Genomic DNA, 23,753 nt, shown 5'->3' with positions numbered 1-23,753 from the left:
CTAAAACAGAAATAAAATTTGAAAACTGAAAATAAATCAAGCTCTTTTACCATCCCTAATTAAGGATGGATAATTAGGAAAGGATACAGTATTGAGAAAAACATTTTTTCACTGAAGTCCAAGCGAACAGGTACAGTAGTAATTAGCAGCATCACCACTACCAGTTCATAGTACTACCCGCCAGTAACGTACTTCACATTCCTTAATTTTTAGCAATCACTTTGCCACTTTGTTTCCCTGTGTCTTCCCATACCATCTATGACATTTCCCTAAAGGACACAAATACACACACCAAGACTACAGTTACAGATCTCCTTATAAAAAAGTTCTTAGTACCCACTTTTGGTGGAAGTGAACTATAAAAGAAAAAAGTGAGTAAAGTGAAACCTATACCATTATACCATTAGGGAGCAGGCTCATGTTGCCCAGACACAATTAAGTTACAACATGCCTTGATTTACCAAAAACAAGAGTGCCCCCACAAACTTAGGGCAAGTAATTAAAATCTAGGCTGAATATTAGAATGGAAATGCTTTCAGGCTGTCAGGAGTGCCATAATTCTTTGGTTTCCTGGTATATAACACCTACAGTTAATGGGAACTCAAAATTTACCATTAAAAATAACAGGAAAAAAAGGCAAATAACTAAATGAATTCATGTGCAAAGTGCTCAGACCATTGTCTGGCACAGAGTAGGTACTGGTAAGTGCTTATAAAAACATTTAGACAGCTATTTCATCTGTATAGGTTCTCCTATACCTCTGGTTTCCCTACCCCCGCCCTACATAAACTAGGTACAAAGGAAACCTGAAAATTCTTTCAGTATTATCAAACCAACTCCCTGTGAGAAATATATTCAGCGTATTAGAGCACTTGAAGGAATTATGTCAATTTCTTGAAAATCACAAATTTCTATCTCCAACAAACTCATAACACCTCTATTTGACAAGTATTTCCAAGTTTCATTTTACATAACATCAGGCATATTAACCAACACTAACATACTTAAGACAGACATCTAAAATCTATTAAGTGTAAAAAAAAAAAAAAAAGCTATTTACAAAGAAGCAATACTATATGATCCCACTTTTATTTTTAAGAACAGGCGAGAGCGAGCCTGGGAATGACAAAAATGGTTAACGGCAGTTTTGTTCTCTCAGCAGCAATTCCTGTTTAGTCCTTTGTGTTTTTCTGTACTTTTAAAATTTTCTGGACACTTCTAAAATATTCAACAAGGCAATATGCTAAATACAAAATTTCACAGTTACGTATCAACGATATTAACGTTCACCATATTAAAGGATACCTATTACAAAGACACTAAAAAAAAGCACAAGAGAATTTTCAAGTAATTAGCAAAAAGAAGGAAAACAGCAACCAACACCACACAGTTGTGTCAGATTTTATACAAACCAATACAAATGTACTACCATGTTTAATTCCCAAATTATTTTCATTTTAGTGGTAAAAAAAAAATTAGTCAAAGCCACAAAGGTAAAAATGGTAAAGCTGAAACAATGAATCCCTGTTCTGGTTCCAAAACTCAAGCACTACTATATTACACAGCCAATTAACAATACAAAGAATAGAGAAGAGGAATTATATTTATTCTCTATCAGCTAAAGAGACTTTCCTACAAGGATATTTAAAACAAAACAAAAAAAAAGCACAAGAAAATAAAACTTAAAATACATACCTCTACTTCGTCTCCTTCACTAATTTCTTTTTTTATATCAGGCGGTGGTGGTAATCTAACTTCATTAAATGGAACCTGGCGTTCTGGCTGCCAGCTGAAGGATCAGAAAAATAATTAACAATTTTAGAATAGATTATTCTATAAGCCCCTAATATGGAAACTATACAGTCTATGCTTAGAGGTGTATATTTTTCAAGTTAATCATTTAGCTTTCCCTAAGGAAAAACAAGCTTCGTTCATATTATTTTTCCAAGTAATGAATTTGTTGAGGTAAAACAGACTTTGCAAGACTGTTGATGAAGTTTCTAAATTAACATTAATAGTAATTATGTATCACCATCCAAATTACTCATCCTAAGGGAATACATACGTTATCCTAAAAATGAAATAGGCTAAGTTCATAGTAGTAATTTAGACTCAAAATAATGTCACATCTACACTGCTGCCAATAAACGGCAGTGCAATCAACTTCTCTCAATTTTACAAGTAAATGATCTATCAAGGAACAGAATTTCAGAGATTATAAAATATTAGCTGCATAATGTGTACATGTTCACAGAAACACAGAAAATTACTCCATTATTTGTCATGCCTGAATTATAAAAGATTTTCTTACACAGAATTTATGTTTTCTGCAATAAATTCATACAACAATCTTAAAACCTGGGAAAAGTTTACTTTCAATCTTTGTAGCAAATACTGTATTAGAACAAATTTAGGAGGTGCCTGGGTGGCTCAATCCATTAAGTGTCTGAGTCTTGATTTGGGCTCAGGTCATGATCTCACAGTTCATTAGATCAACCCCCAGGCTGAGGGAGTGGAGCCTGCTTGGGATTCTCGCTTTCCCCCCTCTCTCTGCCCCTCTGACTTGCACACACCCACGTGTGCTCTCTCAAACTAAAAATTTAGCTGTTGCTTAACTCACATTTTTTGTGTGGATATTCCTACTCTAAGTTCTAATAAGTCATTCATATGCCTGGGAGGTACATCAGCACATGAATTCCTATAGCTTCCAGGTGCAAATGCTGTGCAAAACATCAGGAGATAAGGAATATTTTTGAGTGCTTTCTTTTCACCATTACAGTCTAAATGGCAGCTGCTAAAGGCAGAAATCATTCCAACACTTGTTTCTACATGACAACAGCTGCTGGGCAGCTACCTTTTAAAAAGTGGAAGTTGAAGGTTTCTTTTCTGACCTTTAATTATACAATGCTCCTTTATAGCTCTTCCTAACCAAGTTTTAAAACTACATGACCTAGATCTTACAACAGTTATAAAACTGATTATTACTCCTTATTAATATCCAGCTTAAATTAAAAGCAGCCCAATACTCAACTCTGACTACCAGTAGCCATGTGAAAGGCCTTCTACATCATTTCAACATTCTTGGATTTTAAGAATTAATAAGCATTGCATAATCCCATTTGTGCCACCTATTTTTACAAAAAATACGGATTCCTGTTCACCTGTTTTGGAAAAAAAAAAGAAAGTCATGAAAAAGTGACAAGTACACTGTGGGCAGAAAAATGGTGAAAAGTCACCAAAACTAGAATTACTTGAACTGATAAGATGATCAAACAACCAAAGATCCCCACCCAAGAGCAAAATCACTTTCACTGGCAACAGGAATATCCAAAAGCAAACACCAGTTTAGCACAACCAATCGTTAAAATCAAGGTCTGTATCGATTTAAAAAAAATAACTTACTTGTTCTCAAAAACAACTGTGAGGGAGTCTTCATGAACATCTTTGATAAATCCCTGTGAAAAACAAAAACATTATCAAAAGCATATCAATATTCCATCAAAGGTTATACTGGGGTGCCTTGCTGGCTCTGTCAGTAGAGCATGTGACTCTTGATCTCAGGGTCATGAGTTCAAGCCCCATTTGGGGCACAGAATGGAATTATGAGAATTTAAAACATTTAATAGTCACCATAGTACTTGGTGAAATTATGATTATAAATATTAAATTATAATCAACTGTTAGTAAAAAGCATGACTTCATTCTGAATACTAATCTCCCATTAATTTAATCTCATTTTTTCCTAACTTCCCATCTTCCTTCACTTAAAAAAAAAACGGGGGGCTACAGTAAATACATTGTCGCAAAACCATTTTGGGATGAATATAACGATTCTCAATAAAAATCAGGGGTCATTTTCTAGTTGAGTATTTTTTTTTTTATATATATGAAATTTATTGACAAATTGGTTTCCATACAACACCCAGTGCTCATCCCAAAAGGTGCCCTCCTCAATACCCATCACCCACCCTCCCCTCCCTCCCACCCCCCATCAACCCTCAGTTTGTTCTCAGTTTTTAACAGTCTCTTATGCTTTGGCTCTCTCCCACTCTAACCTCTTTTTTTTTTTTTTTTTCCTTCCCCTCCCCCATGGGTTCCTGTTAAGTTTCTCAGGATCCACATAAGAGTGAAACCATATGGTATCTGTCTTTCTCTGTATGGCTTATTTCACTTAGCATTACACTCTCCAGTTCCATCCAGGTTGCTACAAAAGGCCATATTTCATTTTTTTCTCATTGCCACATAGTACTCCATTGTGTATATATACCACAATTTCTTTATCCATTCATCAGTTGATGGACATTTAGGCTCTTTCCATAATTTGGCTATTGTTGACAGTGCTGCTATGAACATTGGGGTACAAGTGCCCCTATGCATCAGTACTCCTGTATCCCTTGGATAAATTCCTAGCAGTGCTATTGCTGGGTCATAGGGTAGGTCTATTTTTAATTTTCTGAGGAACCTCCACACTGCTTTCCAGAGCGGCTGCACCAATTTGCATTCCCACCAACAGTGCAAGAGGGTTCCCGTTTCTCCACATCCTCTCCAGCATCTATAGTCTCCTGATTTGTTCATTTGGGCCACTCTGACTGGCGTGAGGTGATACCTGAGTGTGGTTTTGATTTGTATTTCCCTGATAAGGAGCGACGCTGAACATCTTTTCATGTGCCTGTTGGCCATCCGGATGTCTTCTTTAGAGAAGTGTCTATTCATGTTTTCTAGTTGAGTATTTTTAATCTATCGTCATCTGACTGATGCAACTGAAAGAAACTGTCCGAGGACATTCAAGAAAGCAAAGGACTTAGGTGTAGAATAATGGTTCAAGCGCTTGCTCCACGACTGTACACCTTGGGAAAGCAGTCCTTGGCACTTGTATGATTACAACTGACATTAAATGATACTTTATATTACTGTCACACAGAACTGCAAAGTTCTCAGCCTTAGTCAAATGCTTACACACACACTTTGAACCACAAGATATTCAGTAAATAATTTTCTAAAACATTTTTATCACACTAAACTCCATAATGTCCACTAAAAACTAGCTAAATAAAGAACACACTTGCAGTACCTACTTAAAACAAAGCAGGAATGAACATATCCTGTTGACCTCATCTTCCTCCCAAAGTCCATTAAATAGTACTAAAGGAATTTTAAGGCGTAAACTGACACAAGAATAAAGACAATAAAGAGAAAACATTACAACAAAACTTTATAGAAATTTACAAAACAGAAGAGGAAATGCCAGTTATTTAAAATCAAACCAACAATTACTAACATTGAATACTTACTACATCAGACATAATTCTAAGCAAATTAGCAAACCCAACACTGAAACAAACTGGCAGTGGAAAAACCGAAAAGCAAGAAGATCAGTACTACAGAAAACTTTTGGAACTACAGACAGAAATTCTTAAAAAAGGAGAGAGTAACAGATGTGGCTTAATACAAAAACATTTTCCTTAATAATGCAGACTCACCAATCACAGAATGTAGGTAACTAATAAATCTAAGGTCAGTGCACTCTTCTCACGTTTGCTACTCAATTAACTGCATCATTTTGTATTTGGCCCTGATTCTCACTCCAGCTTCAAACGTCTATTACCTGCTTTGTTTGTGTACTTTGGGACATTTCAATGCAAATATCCTCATATGAGGCCTAAAATTCAGAATACATTCCTTTTAAGAGTGTTATAGAAGCTCCAGCCATGCAATTCTGGAGATCTTTTTATTCCTTTCTTCCTCAAAGTTAAAAATTAAGAGCTAGGGGCGCCTGGGTGGCTCAGTCGGTTAAGCGTCGACTTTGGCTCAGGTCACGATCTCACAGTCTGAGTTCAAGCCCCACATCAGGATCTGTGATGACAACTCAGAGCCTGGAGCCTGCTTCAGATTCTGTCTCCCTCTCTCTCTGCCCCTCCCCTGCTCACGCTCTGTCTCTCTCTCTCTCAAAAATAAACATACATACATACATACATACATACATAAATATTAAGAGCTAACATTCCACTTCTGATTATCTGACCATACTATAATGACAGCCTAGTCAGTTTCTTTATTTCTAGTAGGTTCAGCCACACATCCACTTTCAGCAATAATTTTGGTCATCACTTTCATAGTTACATCACCAACAAATCTCTTTAAATACCCATAACATCTGTAAGGAATACTTCAGAAACTGAAAATTTCCAAGTTCACGAATATGACAATAAAACACATCTTGCCATCAGAAATGAGTCATATTTCCAACTTTCACTAGTTTTCTAGTCCTTCACAAACCACTTTCAGAGTCTAGAATGTTTCACTAAGTAACCCTTAAGATTTCTGTATAGTTTACACAGTGAATTCGTTCAAATAAGAACTCCAAGCCACTGGGAAATTCTACCCTTCGTTACAGTAAAAATCTTTTTTTATCCTATCTAAAATTCAATGCTTATTCATCCCCTTTACTTCCATCACCAACACCAGCTTTATTTGGATGCACATTTTCCACAAACTTTAAGAGAAAATACAACTCTAAACACCTATTCTAATTACTTAATACCCCTCAATCATGAGATTAAGCAGATTAAGAATTGGACACCCAGGAGGTACCTGGGTGGCTCAGTCAGTTACATCCTACTCTGGATTTCAGTTCAGGTCACTGATCGGCTCAGGTCACTGATCTCCTGTTTATGAGATTGAGCCCCGAGTCTGGCAAGGAGCCTGCTTGGGATTCTCTCTCTCCCTCTTTCTGTCCCTCCCCTACTGGCTCTCTTTCACTCAAAATAAACCGGTTAAAAAAATAATAGTAATAATTTAAAACCCGGTTCTTAAAATGTATTTGGGGTGTGATGAACAGTTAGGAAACATGTTCTAATCCCCAAACTCTAGATTCTAAGGATAAGGTACCTCTAATGGCCAGATCTCTATGAAACTTTGTCCATTTAATTCAGGACTCAGTCCACACTCCTGAAATTATTTCTGTACATTCAAAGTCACCAGAATGATGATGCTAGGTCCCTATACACTCAAGACCCAAAATGGCAGGGTTGGGTCTTTGCCAAAATCTTGGGAGTCAGGGGACACTGAATTACAAAGGTCACATTTCTCTGCACAAAGCAGTAGGGGGCTTTATGACTAAGTCTTCACAACTTCTGTCCACCCTGTATTCTAGTCCAATCTTTGGGGATTTGTTTCTCTCTTCCTATTCACTATTCATCTGGCCCAGGACCCATATTTCTCAGAACAAAACCTTTGAGATTTCTTTCTTTTCTTCCCATAGATATGCAAACATGGAAGATTCATCATTACAAAATGGTCTCTTTATATGATTATATGTAACACTATTAACTGTAATTTAAAATAGCATTAATAAGCAACAAGGCAGTATACCACATCTAAAATGTGATGAAATATCTTTAGGGGCACTTGGGTGGCTCAGTCGGTTAACCATCCAACTCTTGATTTCAGCTCAGGTCATGATCTGTTTTTGAATTCGAAGCCTATTTCAGGACACTGTCAGCGCAGAGCCTGCCTGGGATTCTCTCTCTCTGCCCTTCCCTTGTTCATGCTTGCTCACTCTCTCACTCTCAAAATAAACTTAAAAAAAAAAAAAAAAAGAAACTTAAAAAAATTAACATATATGTATCTTTAAAATGCTATCCCCAACAAAACCACAAATAGAACATTACATAGTAAAAACCTAAGAATGTCATGAACCATGTATAAAATTGAGATAAGGGACACGATGAACAGCAAGAATCCCTGAGCTATAGAACTGCCTGAAGTGATTTTTCAAAAGTATTTTCAAAAGTATTTTTCAAAAATAAATTTTTCTTTAAATTTCAACAATTCAAGCATTAGATAAAGCAAAAAGCAGCTGGAAAATAAAACAGACAAAAAAATTCTAATAGCAGTAGCAATGAAAAAATATAATCTTAGGTATGCCTCCACAGTTAAAACAACATAAATGTACAGGACCTATGTACAGAAATTTGAAATTCAACTAATGAACATAACTAGAATACTCAGGAAAATGTAAATCCTATCACATTCTTTGATAGGAGATCTTGATATTGTAAAATTTTCAATATGCCCTTCTATGAGACCCCACTAAAATACTGAGAGTGATGATTCCATTGGGGGAAAAGGGGCTAATATTAATAAAATTACACCAAAGTCTGTTTAAAAAAAAAAAAAAAAGTCTGTGGAAAGAACAAGGTGCACAGAATTATCTACCTAAAAGGCAGAAAACACTACAGCTGAAAAACAGTTTTCAACTTGATGAAGGTAGTCATGGGAGGGTGTAGGGGGTGAATCCTACTGATTAAACAGAAAAAAACATGGTATGAATTACTTCAGGAATGGGAAGAATGAGATTATAAATATAGTCAAATATCAGGACAGATGAATCAGGGACCCTGTCTGTGGAAAAGTTAACTAATAATCCTGAAGATAAAATTTCTACCAGGGCGCCTAACTGGCTCAGTAGTAGAGCACACCTGGACCTTGGAACCTTGAGTTCAAGCCACACGTTGGGCGTAAAGTTTACCTAAAAAAAAAAAATGTATTTTTCTTTTATAGCCCTTCCAGATCTTTCATTTTTGCAAAAGGGAAGCTGAAACCACATGCACACAGCCCCCAAATTCACTCCATAGGAGGCTGTAAATGCTGAATTTAAAAACTCATCTTCTAGGGGCAACTGGATGGCTCCACATCAGGTTCATTACTGTCAGCCTGTTAGCACAGAGCCCGCTTTAGATCCTCTGGCTCCCGTCTCTGTGCCCCGCCCCCCCCCCCTTGGGGCTCTCCCAAAATTAAAAAAAAATTTTTTTAATTCTATATTTCTGGATGCCTTTTCCAATGTGTTAAAACATCACAGCTGATGGCTTAATTATAAGCAAATTTGTGACAAAATACTGTATTTCTAAAAATTAAGTGGATTAAAAAATTATATATTAAAGGCACTGGGCTCAGTTTCTTAGATCCTTTGTTTCCTCTGTGCTAACTCTCCATTTCCCCAGCTACATCAGTAAAAGTTACTGCTGTGCATAAACAGGATTATGAAAACAAAACCCATGAGAAAGGAAAAGTTGACAGCATATAAAAATTCACCTCAGGTCTTCCTCTGCCACTACCACCCCCAAAAACTACCCCCATGGATTTGATGATCACTTGTTATCCCTCGATCAATTACCTACTTATTTGCTGATTGTCTGGCCCCAGTCTACCTTCCTAGCTCTTCACTTCTAATTTAATCTCTCTGAAATCAGGATACATCTTAAAATTGATGGCATCTTAAGAGAACAGCAGATAGACACATGGAAGCCAGGATATAAAAGTCACTGAACACCCTCAAACTCGGTTTGCCTGCAATTTTCTGTGGCACTTGACTGCAACCTCTTGGCATTTCATTCAGCAAACCAACAAAAGGATAAAGGTTTCTTACCAGAAGGTAGTTCTGTTGACACCTTCTGATAAAATCAAGAAAACACCAGCACCAAAACTTACAGAGTGGACGAAAATTCTTGCAAGAAAATCCTGGAGTTAATACAGGAGAGTTCTTTTTAAAGTATGCTTGCAACATCAATGCTCTCTTTGGCACTGAGGAAGATACTGCAAGTAGAAACACAACCACCTGAATGTGAAGATACTTTAACCAATTTAATTTGCTTACTCCTTCCATTTTATGCATTCAAATGTTGAAGAAACCCTTCAGGAGCCCCTGGCCCACTCAGTCTTGAGCATGCAACTCTTTCAGGGTTGTAAGTTTGAGCTCCACATTGAGTGCAGAGATTACTTAAAAAATAAAATACTGAAAAATAAATAAAGGGGTGCCTGGTGGCTCAGTTAAGTGTCCAACTCTTGATTTCGGCTCAGTTCATGATCTCACACTTCATGAGTTCAAGCCATACACGGGGCTCTACACTGACAGCGCAGAGCCTGCTTGGGATTCTCTGCCTCTCCCCCACTCTCTCAAAATAAATAAACTTTAATAAATAATCTTTCAATAAACATCAACATCCACTAAGATTAACTGGCAATATTTCTTAATGCCACTTAGAACTGATACCACTTTAGATATAATGAAATTGTACATATCTCCCACGAACTTACCAAATCTGTGTACAGAAAAGTAACCTAGGGGCGCCTGGGTGGCGCAGTCGGTTAAGCGTCCGACTTCAGCCAGGTCACGATCTCGCAGTCCGTGAGTTCGAGCCCCGCGTCGGGCTCTGGGCTGATGGCTCGGAGCCTGGAGCCTGTTTCCGATTCTGTGTCTCCCTCTCTCTCTGCCCCTCCCCCGTTCATGCTCTGTCTCTCTCTGTCCCAAAAATAAATAAACGTTGAAAAAAAAAAAATTAAAAAAAAAAAAAAAAAAGAAAAGTAACCTATTCCTTGGACTCTAAACCCCAATTTCAACTGTACAGGTCATCTCTGCTGCTAGCTCACTCTCCTACCTCAAACCAACATGTCAACAATCAGAATCATCTCTTGTCCTGCTCTGCACTCTACATGTTATGATCCATTTTACAAGGGTAAAAATAAGGCAACTGAATATAGCACACAGTATTTCTCAACCAGGGTATTAAGAGAATACATACAATCCATTCACTAAGCATTACCATGTGTGATGAACTTCTCCCCCATGCATCTAGAATGGTACAAGCTATGCACTAACCTCGGAAAAATTAAAGAAAATAGTGCTTCTATATAATTCAGATGAGAAACTCTATCAGATTATAACTGACTTAGATAATAGGTTCCCAAATACAGGTCATCATCATTGCCTAAGTAATTTTTTATGTCTCAATTTGTAAGCTGAAGGAATCAAAGCTTCTTAAATCAAGGTATTCCCACGCACTCAAAGGTGTGCCAGAAGTACTTAAAACTACTCCTCTCCCTAAAAAAATACCATCTAAAAACCTTCCTCCCAGTGCTTTTATGTCAAGTAATATAATAGTTCACATTTAAACATTTTATGTTTCTGGACTATATATTCAGGTAACAGATATAAAAAGACCTCATTAAGGAAGGGGGAAAACATTCTTGCTAAAAAGACTAGAGTGCAATGGTTTCACTGTTTTGGGTTTGTTTTTTTAAGATTTTTTTTATTTCTAAGTAATCTCTACACCCAACATGGGACTTGAACTCACGACCCTGAGACCAAGAGTCCTATGCTCTTCCAACTGAGCCAGCCAGGTGCCCCCAGTGCTTTCGCTGTTAAAGACTGGGTCGCAGATACACTACTTACTATGTGATTGGTAAAACAAGAGGGCCCAGGGCAGTAAGGTAAGGATAAGACTCCTAGGTGGCTGCATTTTTGCCAAAAACATGTCACACATCCTCCTTCAAGGACTCTTTACGGTCTTCCCAGAGCACTCCAGAAGACTTTCTGCAGCAATTCTCAGGATGTTCTATCAACCCTGAATGAGACCCAGCTCTCCTGGATGCTGGACATCCTCCTCATAATTCCCACACATGCAAAAACAAAACAAAAAACCTTTAAAACAACAGATGATTTTTTAATACATGATACTAACACATTTGCCTATGAATATTCAAACATAAGTCTTATAATTAAGATAAAATAAATGAAAACATCACAAAAGAACTTAGGAAATTATATGTATAAACATGACACAGGCTGTGTTTAGCCAGGACTAGTAACTCTGGTTTCTGTCGAGGAAAAAAATAGTTCAGTATGTAAAACATAATACTTCTCTACAACCCAGAGATACCAAAAAGTCAACAAGAATTAAATGAGAAGGGGACACTCTTAACAATAAATGAATCCTAAGAGATCTCAAAAAGTGACAAAAGGCAAACAGGAATATGGGCAAACATCGAACAATTTACAGAAAAGCAGATCCAAATGGCCAACAAAACATTAAAATTCTCACATAGAAATCTGCAAATCAAAGTTCCGATATGATAATCCTTTAGGTCCAACAGAGACTGGCCAAAATTAAAGATTATAGAACCAATTTTCTGGCAAGGATGTAATGAAAAGCATTTACATTTACTGACAGAGGAAATACAAAGGGTCAAGCCCTGTGGCAAGTAATGTTAACATTTATTAAAGTTAAAAAAGCTCTCTTCCACCAAGCTATCCCATTCTTTGAAACTTATCCAATGGAAACGTGGAGTAGCAAAAATGTGAGAACAAAGTGAGTGTCTATTAACTGGGAAATGGCTGGATTTCATAATTCTTGCCATGGAACATTATATGACCATTTAAAAATAAATTACACTCCAAGTGAAAACAGCCAAAATAGATTATCATACTTACATAGAGCAATACTAAAAAAAAAAAAAAAAAAAAAAAAAAACCAAAAAAACTACATTCGTGTATGGATATTTATCTATGCACCATTATAGGAGTAGAGAAAAACCTAGTACGATATGCTCCGGTTATGCTACCTAAAATGGAGTGTGAATGAGAGGAGATTAAGTGGCAAATGGAACCAAGGAAAAAAACTTAAAGCAAGTTCATGAATACTTAATGCATGGGTGTATAATTATACATATGTATATGTATACATATGTATAAATATTCTTTAAAGAGTTGAAACATATCTTAAAACACTTTGTCAACCAGCACTTTTTCCATACAGCACATTTATACACCTTTTTAATTTTTCCATCTCTAGAGATCTCAATTCTGCATTCTAATTAACAAACTAGTTTGATGCTTACAACACCTAAAAGATCTGAATTGTAATTTGATTCCAGTATCAGGCACAACCATTCAAGACTGATACTGCAATCAAATTTAACTTCAAACAGTATTTTTTTGAAGGGGCGCCAGGGTGACTCATTTGGTTAAGTGCCCGACTTCAGCTCAGGTCATAACCTCACAGTTCGAGGGTTCAAGCCCCACATCAGGCTCTGTGCTGACAGCTGAGAGCCTGGAGCCTGCTTCAGATTCTGTGTCTCCCTCTCTCTCTGCCCCTCCCCGGCTCTCTCTCACTCTCTCTCTCTCAAAATTAAACATAAAAAAAATGTTGTTTTTTTTTAAACCTACATAACTAAATCTAGAAATGGACATCATTTCAAATCAATGGACACATGTTCCACAGATAAAAGTCTGCAAATTTACTAAACACGTTATACATTAAATTATTGGATAATGGGGTAAATTTTACCATGGAAAAAATTATTTCAGGTAAACCTCCAGCATTCCTTAGTATTGAGCACTTAAGAGTTCTGAATAAAAAAAAAAAAAAGAAAATGACAATGAGGCACCTGGGTGGCTCAATGACTTTGGCTCAAGTTGAAATCTCGTGGTTTCTGAGTTCGAGCCCCGTGTTGGGTTCTGTGCTGACAGCTTGGAGCCTGGAGCCTGCTTTGGATTCTGTGTCTCCCTCTCTATCTGCCCATCCTCTATTCATGCTCTGTCTCCCTCTCTCAAAAATAAACATTAAAAAAAAAAAACTAAAAAAAATAAATCTTAAAAAAAATAAAAATAAATTTTAAAAAATGACAACATGAGAATTTCCTAAGGATGCATAAATACCTACTAATGCTTACATACCACAATGTTCTTGGATTGTTAATTTCACAAATTTATAATACCCAACAGTTCTCCTTGAAAATGGAATTACTTGAGGCACCTGGGTGGCTCAGTTAAGCATCTGACTTCGGCTCAGGTCACGATCTCATGATTTGTGAGTTCGAGTCCAGCACTGGGCTCTGTGCTGACAGCTCAGAGCCTGCAGCCTGCATCGGATTCTGTGTCTCCTCTCTCTGCCCCTCCCCAACTTGGGCTCTGTCTCTCTAGGTCTCTCAAAAAATAAATAAATGAAAAAAAAATTAAAAAAAGAAAAGAAAATGGAATCACTTACTGGTTCCACATGGCCACCCAAAACTATTGTGACCTTTCCAGTTGCAAAGAGTTGAAGTTCCCTATAGTTCTATGTATCCATAAAATTCAGTGATAACATCAGAACTCAACAAGGATCAATATGTAAGCCTTAAAAAAGTTTAATATTCGGGGCGCCTGGATGGCTCAGTCGGTTGAGCGTCCGACTTCGGCCCGGGTCACGATCTTGCAGTCCGTGAGTTCGAGCCCCGCGTCGGGCTCTGGGCTGATGGCTCAGAGCCTGGAGCCTGCTTCCGATTCTGTCTCCCTCTCTCTCTGCCCCTCCCCCGTTCATGCTCTCTCTCTGTCTCAAAAATAAATAAATGTTAAAAAAAAAAAAGTTTAATGTTCAAGTAATCTCTACACCCAACATGGGGCTTTAAACTCAAGACCCTGATATCAAGAATTGCATGCTCTTCAAAGCTAACCAGATGCCTCCCCCCCAAAAAATTTTAAGTTGAATGAATCAAAATCAGAAATGATGAAGTCAATTTTGTGTATATGCTATTATATTGCCTAAGTTTAAAAACAAATCAAAGAATGTCTTGAAGCCAAGAATGACTGAATCACTTGTTCATTCAACAAACACATAAGGAAGGTCTACTATGTACTAAATACACATTCTCAAGTCACTGGAAAATTTAAGACTTGAAAATATCCTACCACCTGAAAAACTATAAAAGCAAAAGGTTACAAAACGGGAAAGAAAGAAGAAAAGTTTTACTATTATTAATTAGCTAATGTTAAGAAAGGTGGAGATACAGAAGCCTGAGAGAAATTCTTGACCCTGAAGAGATCACAAGGAATGCATGTGCTTCTGCCAACAATAACTACAAACTTCATAAATTATTACTGGGGGAGACTGCTACTCATTCTCCCAAAAAGGCTAAGCAAAAAATGCTGGGGCTTAAAGGAGACAAGTTAAAACAACTGATAATTAACTGAGATTTAATGTTGGCCGAATTTTGCCACAACTTTCAGCATCTTTTAATATAAGGACAAATAAAATAATTCTACATTTTTAAATTTTTTTTAATGTTTATTTATTTTTGAGACAGAGAGAGAGAGTGCAAGCAGGGGAGGGACAGAGAAGGAGGGAGACAAAGAATCTGAAGCAGGCTCCAGGTGCTGAGCTATCAGCACAGAGCCAGAGGTGGGGCTTGAACCCACGAACCATGAGTTCATGACCTGAGCTGAAGTTGAAGGCTTAACCTACTGAGCCACCCAGGCGCCCCAAAGAATTGTACATTTAAATATACACATTCAGACCCCTAAGAATTGTACATTTAAATATACACATTCAGATCAACAAAGCAACCCTTTGTGTTGCTTCATTTTGTTTTGCTCAAGGTATTTAAGACTTGGTACTAGGAAATTTAACAGGGCTATCAAAAATCTCTTATTATTGCCTAAACATCCACCAAAGAATGTTCTAAAGCCTTTTAATATTCAACACTATGTGGCCAGATTACCCAGAGGTGCCACGTCATAAGAAAATCTGAATGTGAATAAGAAAATGTGAATAGTAAGTTTCATGCAGTTGGCCCTTGAACAACCAAGAGATAGGGGTACCCACCATGTGTATTATCTGATTCCCCCAAACTTAATACTAATAGACTACTATTGACCAGAAGCCTTACCAATTAGTCTATTAACACGTTTTATATGTTATATATACTCTTGTTACAGTAAAGCTAGAGAAAAATGTTAAGAAAATCACAACAAAAATACTTACATATGTAAGTGGACACACATAGTTCAAACCCATGTTGTTAAAAGGTCAACTTTATATGCATATAGGAAGCATTTCAAATATTTCCCAAGATACTTCATACAAGGAATAATGTAAAGCCAGGAGAGGAAAGTATATTTAAAGCATAACTGTCTAGCATAAATTATAATCTGAGGCAAATATCTAAAGATTCTAGTAACCATACTAAAGTTAAAAAAAAAAAAAAGGCAAAATTAACTTCAAATTTACTCCAATATATCCAAAATACTATTTTAACATGTAATCAAGATTCTAAAATTGTGATGTCCTACCTTCTTTTTTTCATACTCTTTGAAATTCAATATAGATTTTACAATTAAAGCACATCTCAATTCGCATTAACATACTTCAGCCCTGTGGCTTATGGCTATCATATTGGAAAGAAATTTTTGTAATGTGAAGGCACAGATCAAATCATTTCTCCAGGAATCCTCTCAATTAGTTCCGGACTCCAACTGTATTAATAGCTTGTTAGTAACTGTATCTAATTAATGATAGTTTTTTAAGCTATATAGTTGTACTTTTAAAAAAATCACACTTTGAGGCAGAAAAGAAAGGCCCTGGCAGGCCAACAGGCTCAAAGACGACGAAGAGGAAGAAAATGAAGATGAAGAGGAAAAAAAAAGAAGAATAACTGGCTATCCTGTAATGATGTGTGTAGAGTGGGTGTGTACTCAGCCGACTGTTCTAAGAATGTGAACTCAAGTGCAGCTTAATAAAAGCTGTACAGATTGTTATACAGCTGATAACATTCTTTGTAGAGAAAATATTTTTTAAAATGCAGGTTGTAGCTTTTTGAAGGGCTACTACAGTTAGATTTTTAAAGCTCCTGATGGTGAATGTTTCTAATTTATTAACTTGTGTACTGTAGCACAACAAACTTGTAGAAATTAGCATCCATAGTAAATTCTGGGGTTTTTTTTTAATGTTACATTTTGGGTTTTTTTAATGTGTGATAAAATTATGTGTATTTTTAAAAATCACACTTTAATGAAGTCTGAAAGACCAGTGGGAACCATGAATCAGTCTATTTATTTTATGGACCTGGATTCACTTGGTCTCATTTCCTCAGGTGTTGATAACATTATCTCCCCTTCACTGTGATTGAGAAGACTAAATGAAATAAGTTCATGAAAAGTACCTGTGCAGTCTGATGGATAGCCTGAGTGCCAATAAACAGTAGCTTTGTTAGGAGCTAAATGAGACCTAAATGAACCTAGCAGAGACCACTTGATAAACTGTTAAATCTAACTGCCTAATACTGCAGATGAAAGAAAGAAAAAAGGTCTTACAACCACCTAGTACAAGAAGTGGAGTCACTCATGGAACAAATATTGCTCTTCTCACTATTTAAAAAAAGAGGGCAGCTCCTGGGTGGCTCAGTAGGTTAAGCATCCAACTCTTGATTTAGGCTCAGGTCATAAGCTCACGGTTGGTGAAGAGATCTAGCCCCACACTGAGCTCTGCATTGGCAGTGTGGAGGCTGCTTGAGGTTCTTTCTACCCCCCCCCCCGCCCTTCCCCCACTGGAGTTCTTTCTCTCAAAATAAACATACATTTAAAAAATGGGGGGGGGGGGCACACCTGGGTGGTCTCTGACTTCAGCCCCTGTCACTATCTCAAGGTTTGTGAGTTCAAGCTCATCAGGCTCCACACTGACAGTGTGAAGCCTACTTGGGGTTCTCTCTCAACCCCCCTGCCCCTCCCTCACTCGTGCGCTAGCACACTCTGAGATCTCAAGATAAACTTAAAAAAAAAAAAAAAAAAGCTAGTTTGGGACACCTGGCTGGCTCCATCAGAAGAGCATGGTGATCTCAGGGTCAGGAGTTTGAGCCCAACAATAGGTGTAAAGATTGCTTAAAAAAAAATAGTAAATTTTTTTTAAAATGAGCCACATGGGTGGCTCAGTTGGTTGAATATCTGACTCTTGATTTGGGCTCAGATCTTATGTCCTGGGGTTGTGGGATCAAACTCCACGTGGGGCTCCAAGCTGAGCATGGAGCCTGCTTAGGATGTTCTCTCTCCCTTTCTGCCCCCTCCCCCCCCCACCCATGCACACACACTCTAAAATAAAAAGCGTAAAAATTTTAAAAAGCTAGTTTGCTACATCCTTAACACTGTGGTAAAACCTCACTTCTCGAATTATCAAGTGTCTGCCTTGTCTAATTAAAATACATTATAAGCTCACTACCCTGAGATTTCCTTTGAAGATCCTCTAATATCACACTAAACTAGGCACCGGAAGTGAGAAGCCCTAGATTTAAATCTCTTTTCGGCTACAGTGTAGTCTTGGACAAAGTTATGGGTTATTGTCAGTTTCCTAATATATAAAATGGGAATAAAAACACATGCCTCATGGAGCCTATGAGACAAAAAAAAAAAAAAAATCAGAAAATACATATAAGCTTCATAGACTATCCAGCAAATAACAGGCACTTATAGTAAACTATTATTTAAAATAACCCACACAAGAATCTGATGTTACAGAAAATGTACAGGTGCATGAAAACATGGAAAAGAATATGTTTTCTCTTAATACATAAAGCCAAGGCCTTGATGATTTATCTCTAGGTAGATAAAATTTTTTCATTTTTTGCTTTTCTGTTTTCAGGTTTTTTATACTTACATGCTACTTTTTTTATGTTTATTTTTGAGAGAGAGAGAGAGGGAGGGAGGGAGAGACACACAGGAAGAGAGAGAAAGGGAAAGAATCCCAAGCCGACTCTGCGCTGTCCAAGCAGAGCTCCACTCAGGGCTCAAACTCACAACAGGGAGATCATGACCTGAGCTGAAATCAAGAGTCAGCCACTTAACCAGCTGAGCCACCAAGGCACCCCTGCATACTGCTTTTATCAAAACTTTACAGACAGCATTTAAGTTTAATTTTTAAAAATTAAATGGCCTTTCCAGTTAAATCTTAGTTCTTTTACGTTTTAATAAAAAGACATTTTTTTTTTTTAACATTTATCTATGAGACAGGGAGAGACAGAGCATGAATGGGGGAGGGTCAGAGAGAGAGGGAGACACAGAATCTGAAACAGGCTCCAGGCTCTGAGCTGTCAGCACAGAGCCCGATGCGGGGCTCGAACCCACAGACCGTAAGATCATGACCTGAGCCGAAGTCGGACACTTAAACCGACTGAGCCACCCAGGCACCCCTAAAAAGACATTTTAAAACATTGAAAACAACTAGGACAATCTTTGGAATTTCCACATCTGTGTAGATACCCCATTTGTACATGTATTAAATTTAATAATAAAAAAAAGGTACAACTAAAAATCTTTAAAATATCTGGAAATGTAGAGTTTTAATTTAACACAGTTTCCCTAATATTAATCAGCCACCAGGAAGCCTGAGTGGCTCAGTGGGTTAGCATGTGACTCTTGATTGATTTCAACTCAAGTCATGATCTCAGTTTGTGAGACTGAGCCCCAAACTGGGCTCTGTGCTGTCAGCACAGAGCTTGCTTGGGATGTGCTCTCTCCCCGTCTCCCTCAAATATAAATGAACTTCAAAAAAAAAAAAAAAAAAGAAAAAAAGAAAAAAAAAGTAGCCACCATCTTTTCCCAAATTATTAATCTGCACAAAGAAATCAATATGCTAAACTAACTTTGAAAGATCAGTACACTCCCAGAAAACTCCTTTACTAAAGTTCTATAGGTTTTACAACATTTATTGTTAATAAACCTATTGCCTAATTTACTCTCTCAAACTTCATTTTAATATTAAGGTAAAGTAATGGGAAATTTTGGAAACACCGCATTGCTTTGAAATTTGTAGTCAAGGAATCCCTGGGTGGCTCAGTCCGTTGAGCGACTGACTCTTGGTTTTGGCTCAGGTCATATCTCGAGGTTCAGGAGTTCAGGCCCTGCATCAGGCTCAGTGCTGACAGTGGGGAGCCTGCTTGGGATTCTCTCTCTCCCTCTCTTCTGCCCCTCCCCACCGCTCTCAAAATAAATAAACTTACAATTAAAAAACAAAATGAAATTTGGAGTCAATTAGTAAAGGCAGAAATCGTAGAGCTCTGAAAGTAATTCTTTTACAAAGAAGGCCTGAAATTTCATTCAGCCATCTTAGAGATTACATATTTGCTTGGAACACCATGGAAACTTTCCTTTACATCAGCTAGGAATTGAGGGGTTACTTTCAACTTCCATTTAAATGATATTCTGCCCATGGCTATGCAAGTTGCAATGCAATTACAAAGCCCATTTATATAATAAATCAGTTAAAAAGCATTTTAATGACTCCAAATGGGCATAAGGTTTTTTTTTTGGGATGGTAATGGAAATGTTCTAAAGTAAGGTTGTGATAAGGTTTACACAACTCTATAAATCATAAACAATCATAACATGTAACAATCATAAAATGTAAATTCTATCTTAAGTATTTTTTTAGAAAAGCTCCTTAAATGGCCAGTAGTATAAACCCTAAGATGTCTCACTCTAGGTAGAAAAGGCTATAAACACAAATTTTTATATAAAATTATATCCCCTATCAGGTACTTAATTAACATATCTCCCATTAACGTATCAAGATTTTTATCTCTTTAACAACTATAGATCCACTTGTTTAAAAAAAAAAGGCAAGATGCAAAACATATTACGTGTTTTGTTTTTTGGGGTTTTTACCGAAGAAAAAAACGATCCTAATTTTAGGTCACATCTTCAGCTTTTCACTGATTCCAATTAACTTGTAAAATGCAGTTTCAGTTCCACCAGAAAATTTTTAATAAAGGTCTACAGAACACTGCCTCAAGGAATGGTGACACTGGCTACTAAACCCAGGACTCTGAAATTCTTCTACTGAGATTTACAACATTTACAGCTGTGTGTGTATATGGAGGCAAGGGAAAAAAAGGAGGAAAATCAGAATCACCTGCACATTGAAAAAGAAAAAAAAACAACACTACAAAACAATAAACTAAAATGTTAACAGTTGTTATCCCAAGGCAACTTTTGTTTTCAAAATGCCCTCACTGACCACTATTATTGTTTAAATTAAGAAATTTTACTTAAAATTAAACTGCTGCTATGCTAAATATAAGAAACCAGACTCAAAATACTAATCAGCATAGTGTATGAATCTATTTATAGGACATTCTGGAAAAGGCAAAACTATGAGGACAGGAAAACCCCCTTGGATCTGAGGGTGAGAAGACAGGATGATTACAAAGAGGCATAAGGAAGACTGGGGGGCACAGTGGAACTCTTCTTTCTCTTCAATGTTGATGGTGGTTACACAACATTTTACCAAAGCTCATGTAATTGTGTACCAGAATAGGTGAATTTTACCACATGCAAATTAACCTAAAAACTCATATACTTAAAAATACTAAATTGCCTGTGCCATAAATCAATTTTTCCCCAAGTAGGCAATTCTGTGGATTAAAAAAATTGGGAATCTGAACTACTTCAGACCCTTCATTTTACACAAAAGAAAACGGACTCAAGATTTATTCAAGAGTCCACTGGCAGATAATGGTAAACTGAAGTAGAGACCTAGAATTCCCATCTATTTAACTTCAAATCCAGGGCTCCTTCCACTTCACCATTCCCACTCTTTTCAGAGTTCTAAAGATCTCAGTTTCCACAAAGTACAAGTGGATTATGACAGGACATAAAATTCTGTATGTTCAAGTGCAATTATTTTGGTCCAATGTGGCTAGGATCTTTCCCAACCTCTGCAAAAGAACCACCTTTATTTATGAAATAAAAATAAGTAATGGACTCAAAGTCTAAGTAGAGTCAAGTAGATTTGTAGAGTATGAGTAAGAATCCACAATACTTTAGAGTTCCAAAATGGGAATATTGTGAATTTAATTTTTAAAAAAACTATGAAAAACTCAAGACTGTAAAAAACAATCTTTAAAGTTTTAGTAAACTGATGACCTTACATAATGAATCTTACAAAATAAAAATAAGAAATGAAAAACAGTTTATTTAGCAACCAACACAATACTTTGGCTAAACAAGAAATGTTCTACCATCTACATGCTGCGAAATGGTTTAAGACAAAAAATCTTTTTTCTATTTTTCAATTTGCCAAGAGGAAAGAAAAGTATACCTCCATTACACAATTGTATCACCAAAGAGTAGGAATCTGAAACTTTTCCGGGCGGGGGGGGGGGGGGGGGGCAAAAAACGATGAACCTTACCTACCCTTAACAGAAGTATGGCAAGCCCATTCTTTGTGCACTGTGTCACAACTGTACTGTATCTAGGGTCTGAGAAGGCAACCACTAGATTTCAATAACAGAAGTCAATGAAAGATCTACTCAAATTTCACTTGGGTCTTGTGTGACACCAAGTTTTAAATCTTAACTGCTAATACATCTAGTCAAGCAAAAAGACTCCTTTCCACCAGGCAGTCAGTTTTCACTTCATGTTGACCACCTAAGGCTACTTAAACTTGTAAAAAGCTTAGGGAGATCCTTTAGACGCCAACTGCGATTCCCCACCATGCTATTACCACGTGACAGTTAAACCAAATCCACACAGCTTATCAGTAAACTACAAAAGGAAAACAACGCTGAAATAGGAAATTACGACCATCAAGTAAAACATAATCCTGTGGGATGAAAGGTACGCCGAAATGAAACCCTGGGAGAATGCATTCTGCGTACGCACAATACTCCTGTTTTAGGAGAAGGCCCTTCATAAAAATAGCCAGGACTCTCAAACATTTGAGATCCTGGCTTAGTGAGATTGACTGACAGACAACAGCTGGGGAGATTTTGTATTGATCTCGAAACATTGTGGTGGTATACTTTTGGAGAAAGAATCGGGACAAGGGACCTTTATATTGGCAAAACTAAATTGTAAGGATTTCATTTTCAGTTATGTGACCCCTGCACTGGAAGCCCCCACTAAATTCCTCTACTCCCGAATTCCTCTTCTGTTTTCCAGCCCGATCCCGTAATAATGCATCTCCCAGTGCAAACAAACAAAAAACCTCGTGGGGAAGAAAAAAAATCAACACTTCTTTCCAAAAACACTGGGCAATATAAAGAAACTAGTCACCTCCCCACCCGTCTCCCTTATCGATTTAATTTTTTAAATCTTGCGTTAAAGCCTATAACTCTAACCTCTTCTTCCGTAATAGGGGGGCTAAGGCGCCGCCCAAATTCCCAGGCCGCAAAAATATTTCAACCCGCCACATTAAAAGGTTTTCCTGTTTTCCCTTCGATCCTAACCCTCAATTCGGTACCCGCTTCCCAATCAGACACTAAAGTTTATTAGCCCAAAACCCTAAAACAAAGGTGAATTCTTAAGATTCCGCGACGCACCCCCCCCTCCAAGGGGTGGGGAGGGGTCGGAGCAGCGGGCCGACGCGCTCCCGCTCGGCTCAGTCCGAGGGGCGGGGGAGCTGCTGTGACCACACAATCCCACCACCTCCTTTCACGACTCCCCAACCTCCCGGCGCTCAGGCCTACTCCCGGGAAGCTCCCCGCCGCCGAGCAGCGACTGGGCTTCTCTTCACCGGCCCGCCAAGGACTGCACTAGCATCCAAGAAGAAGGTCCATAAGTAGAAAAACACAAGAAGTGTCCGACGTGTTGTTTCAAAACATAACGGAGCCCGGGCCCCCGAGACCGTTAAACCGCGGGTGGAGGGGGGAGAAGCGAGGAAACCAGGAGCCTCGGGCTTCGGCCTGGCCGTCCTTTTCGACCCCAAAGCTCACTCTCCAGGACCACCAGCATTCTCCCAAACCTGACTTAACCCCCACAACACCCGACAAAGCGGCAAAAGGGTCGGTACCTTGTAGAAAGCCCCGTTGGAGCCACGAACCTCCACCGTCAGCTCCGCCATGTTGGAACCGCAAAGGCCGCTGGGAAGAGATTCTAGAAACTTTCCAACCAGAGGGGAGGAGGGGGGAGGGGCGTAAAGGAGGCGGGGGGAGGGGCGGGGAAAACACGGCGGGGACTGGGATCCCCCGCCCCACACCCCTGGGGTCTCACAGCAACGACCCCGACTCTCCCAGTGAGATCCCTCGCTTTCTTACATCACTCGTCCTGGGCTCCGCCCGCCGCCGCCCACGCCCCCGTTCGCCTCCCGACACAATCGCCCGACCTTTGCTGACCCGCCCTCCAGTGCCCGTGGCTTGCCCGCTCCGGCCAGTGGGTGCCTCCAGCTGCCCAGGCG

General features: G+C 38.2%; 1 protein-coding gene across 6 annotated transcripts in view; it reads right to left on the bottom strand.

Moving 5' to 3' along the window:
• Positions 1-23,474, bottom strand: part of FXR1 (FMR1 autosomal homolog 1) — a 62,036-nt gene extending 38,562 nt beyond the window's left edge. For all 6 annotated transcript variants that reach the window (XM_030328711.1, XM_030328712.1, XM_030328715.2 and 3 more), the window contains exons 1-3: positions 23,370-23,474; positions 3,403-3,455; positions 1,696-1,789 (exon numbers count right to left, since the gene is read on the bottom strand). In XM_030328711.1, the coding sequence (XP_030184571.1) occupies positions 1,696-1,789; positions 3,403-3,455; positions 23,370-23,420 (198 nt within the window). In that variant the 5' untranslated portion in view covers positions 23,421-23,474. The remainder of the gene's footprint in view (positions 1-1,695; positions 1,790-3,402; positions 3,456-23,369) is intronic.
• Positions 23,475-23,753: the final 279 nt, after the last annotated feature.

Source organism: Lynx canadensis, chromosome C2, assembly GCF_007474595.2.
Source record: "Lynx canadensis isolate LIC74 chromosome C2, mLynCan4.pri.v2, whole genome shotgun sequence".
In the NCBI taxonomy this organism is placed as follows: domain Eukaryota; kingdom Metazoa; phylum Chordata; class Mammalia; order Carnivora; family Felidae; genus Lynx; species Lynx canadensis.
The sequence above is the reverse complement of the archived record's forward strand: the minus strand, read 5'-3'. Positions and strand labels throughout refer to the sequence as shown.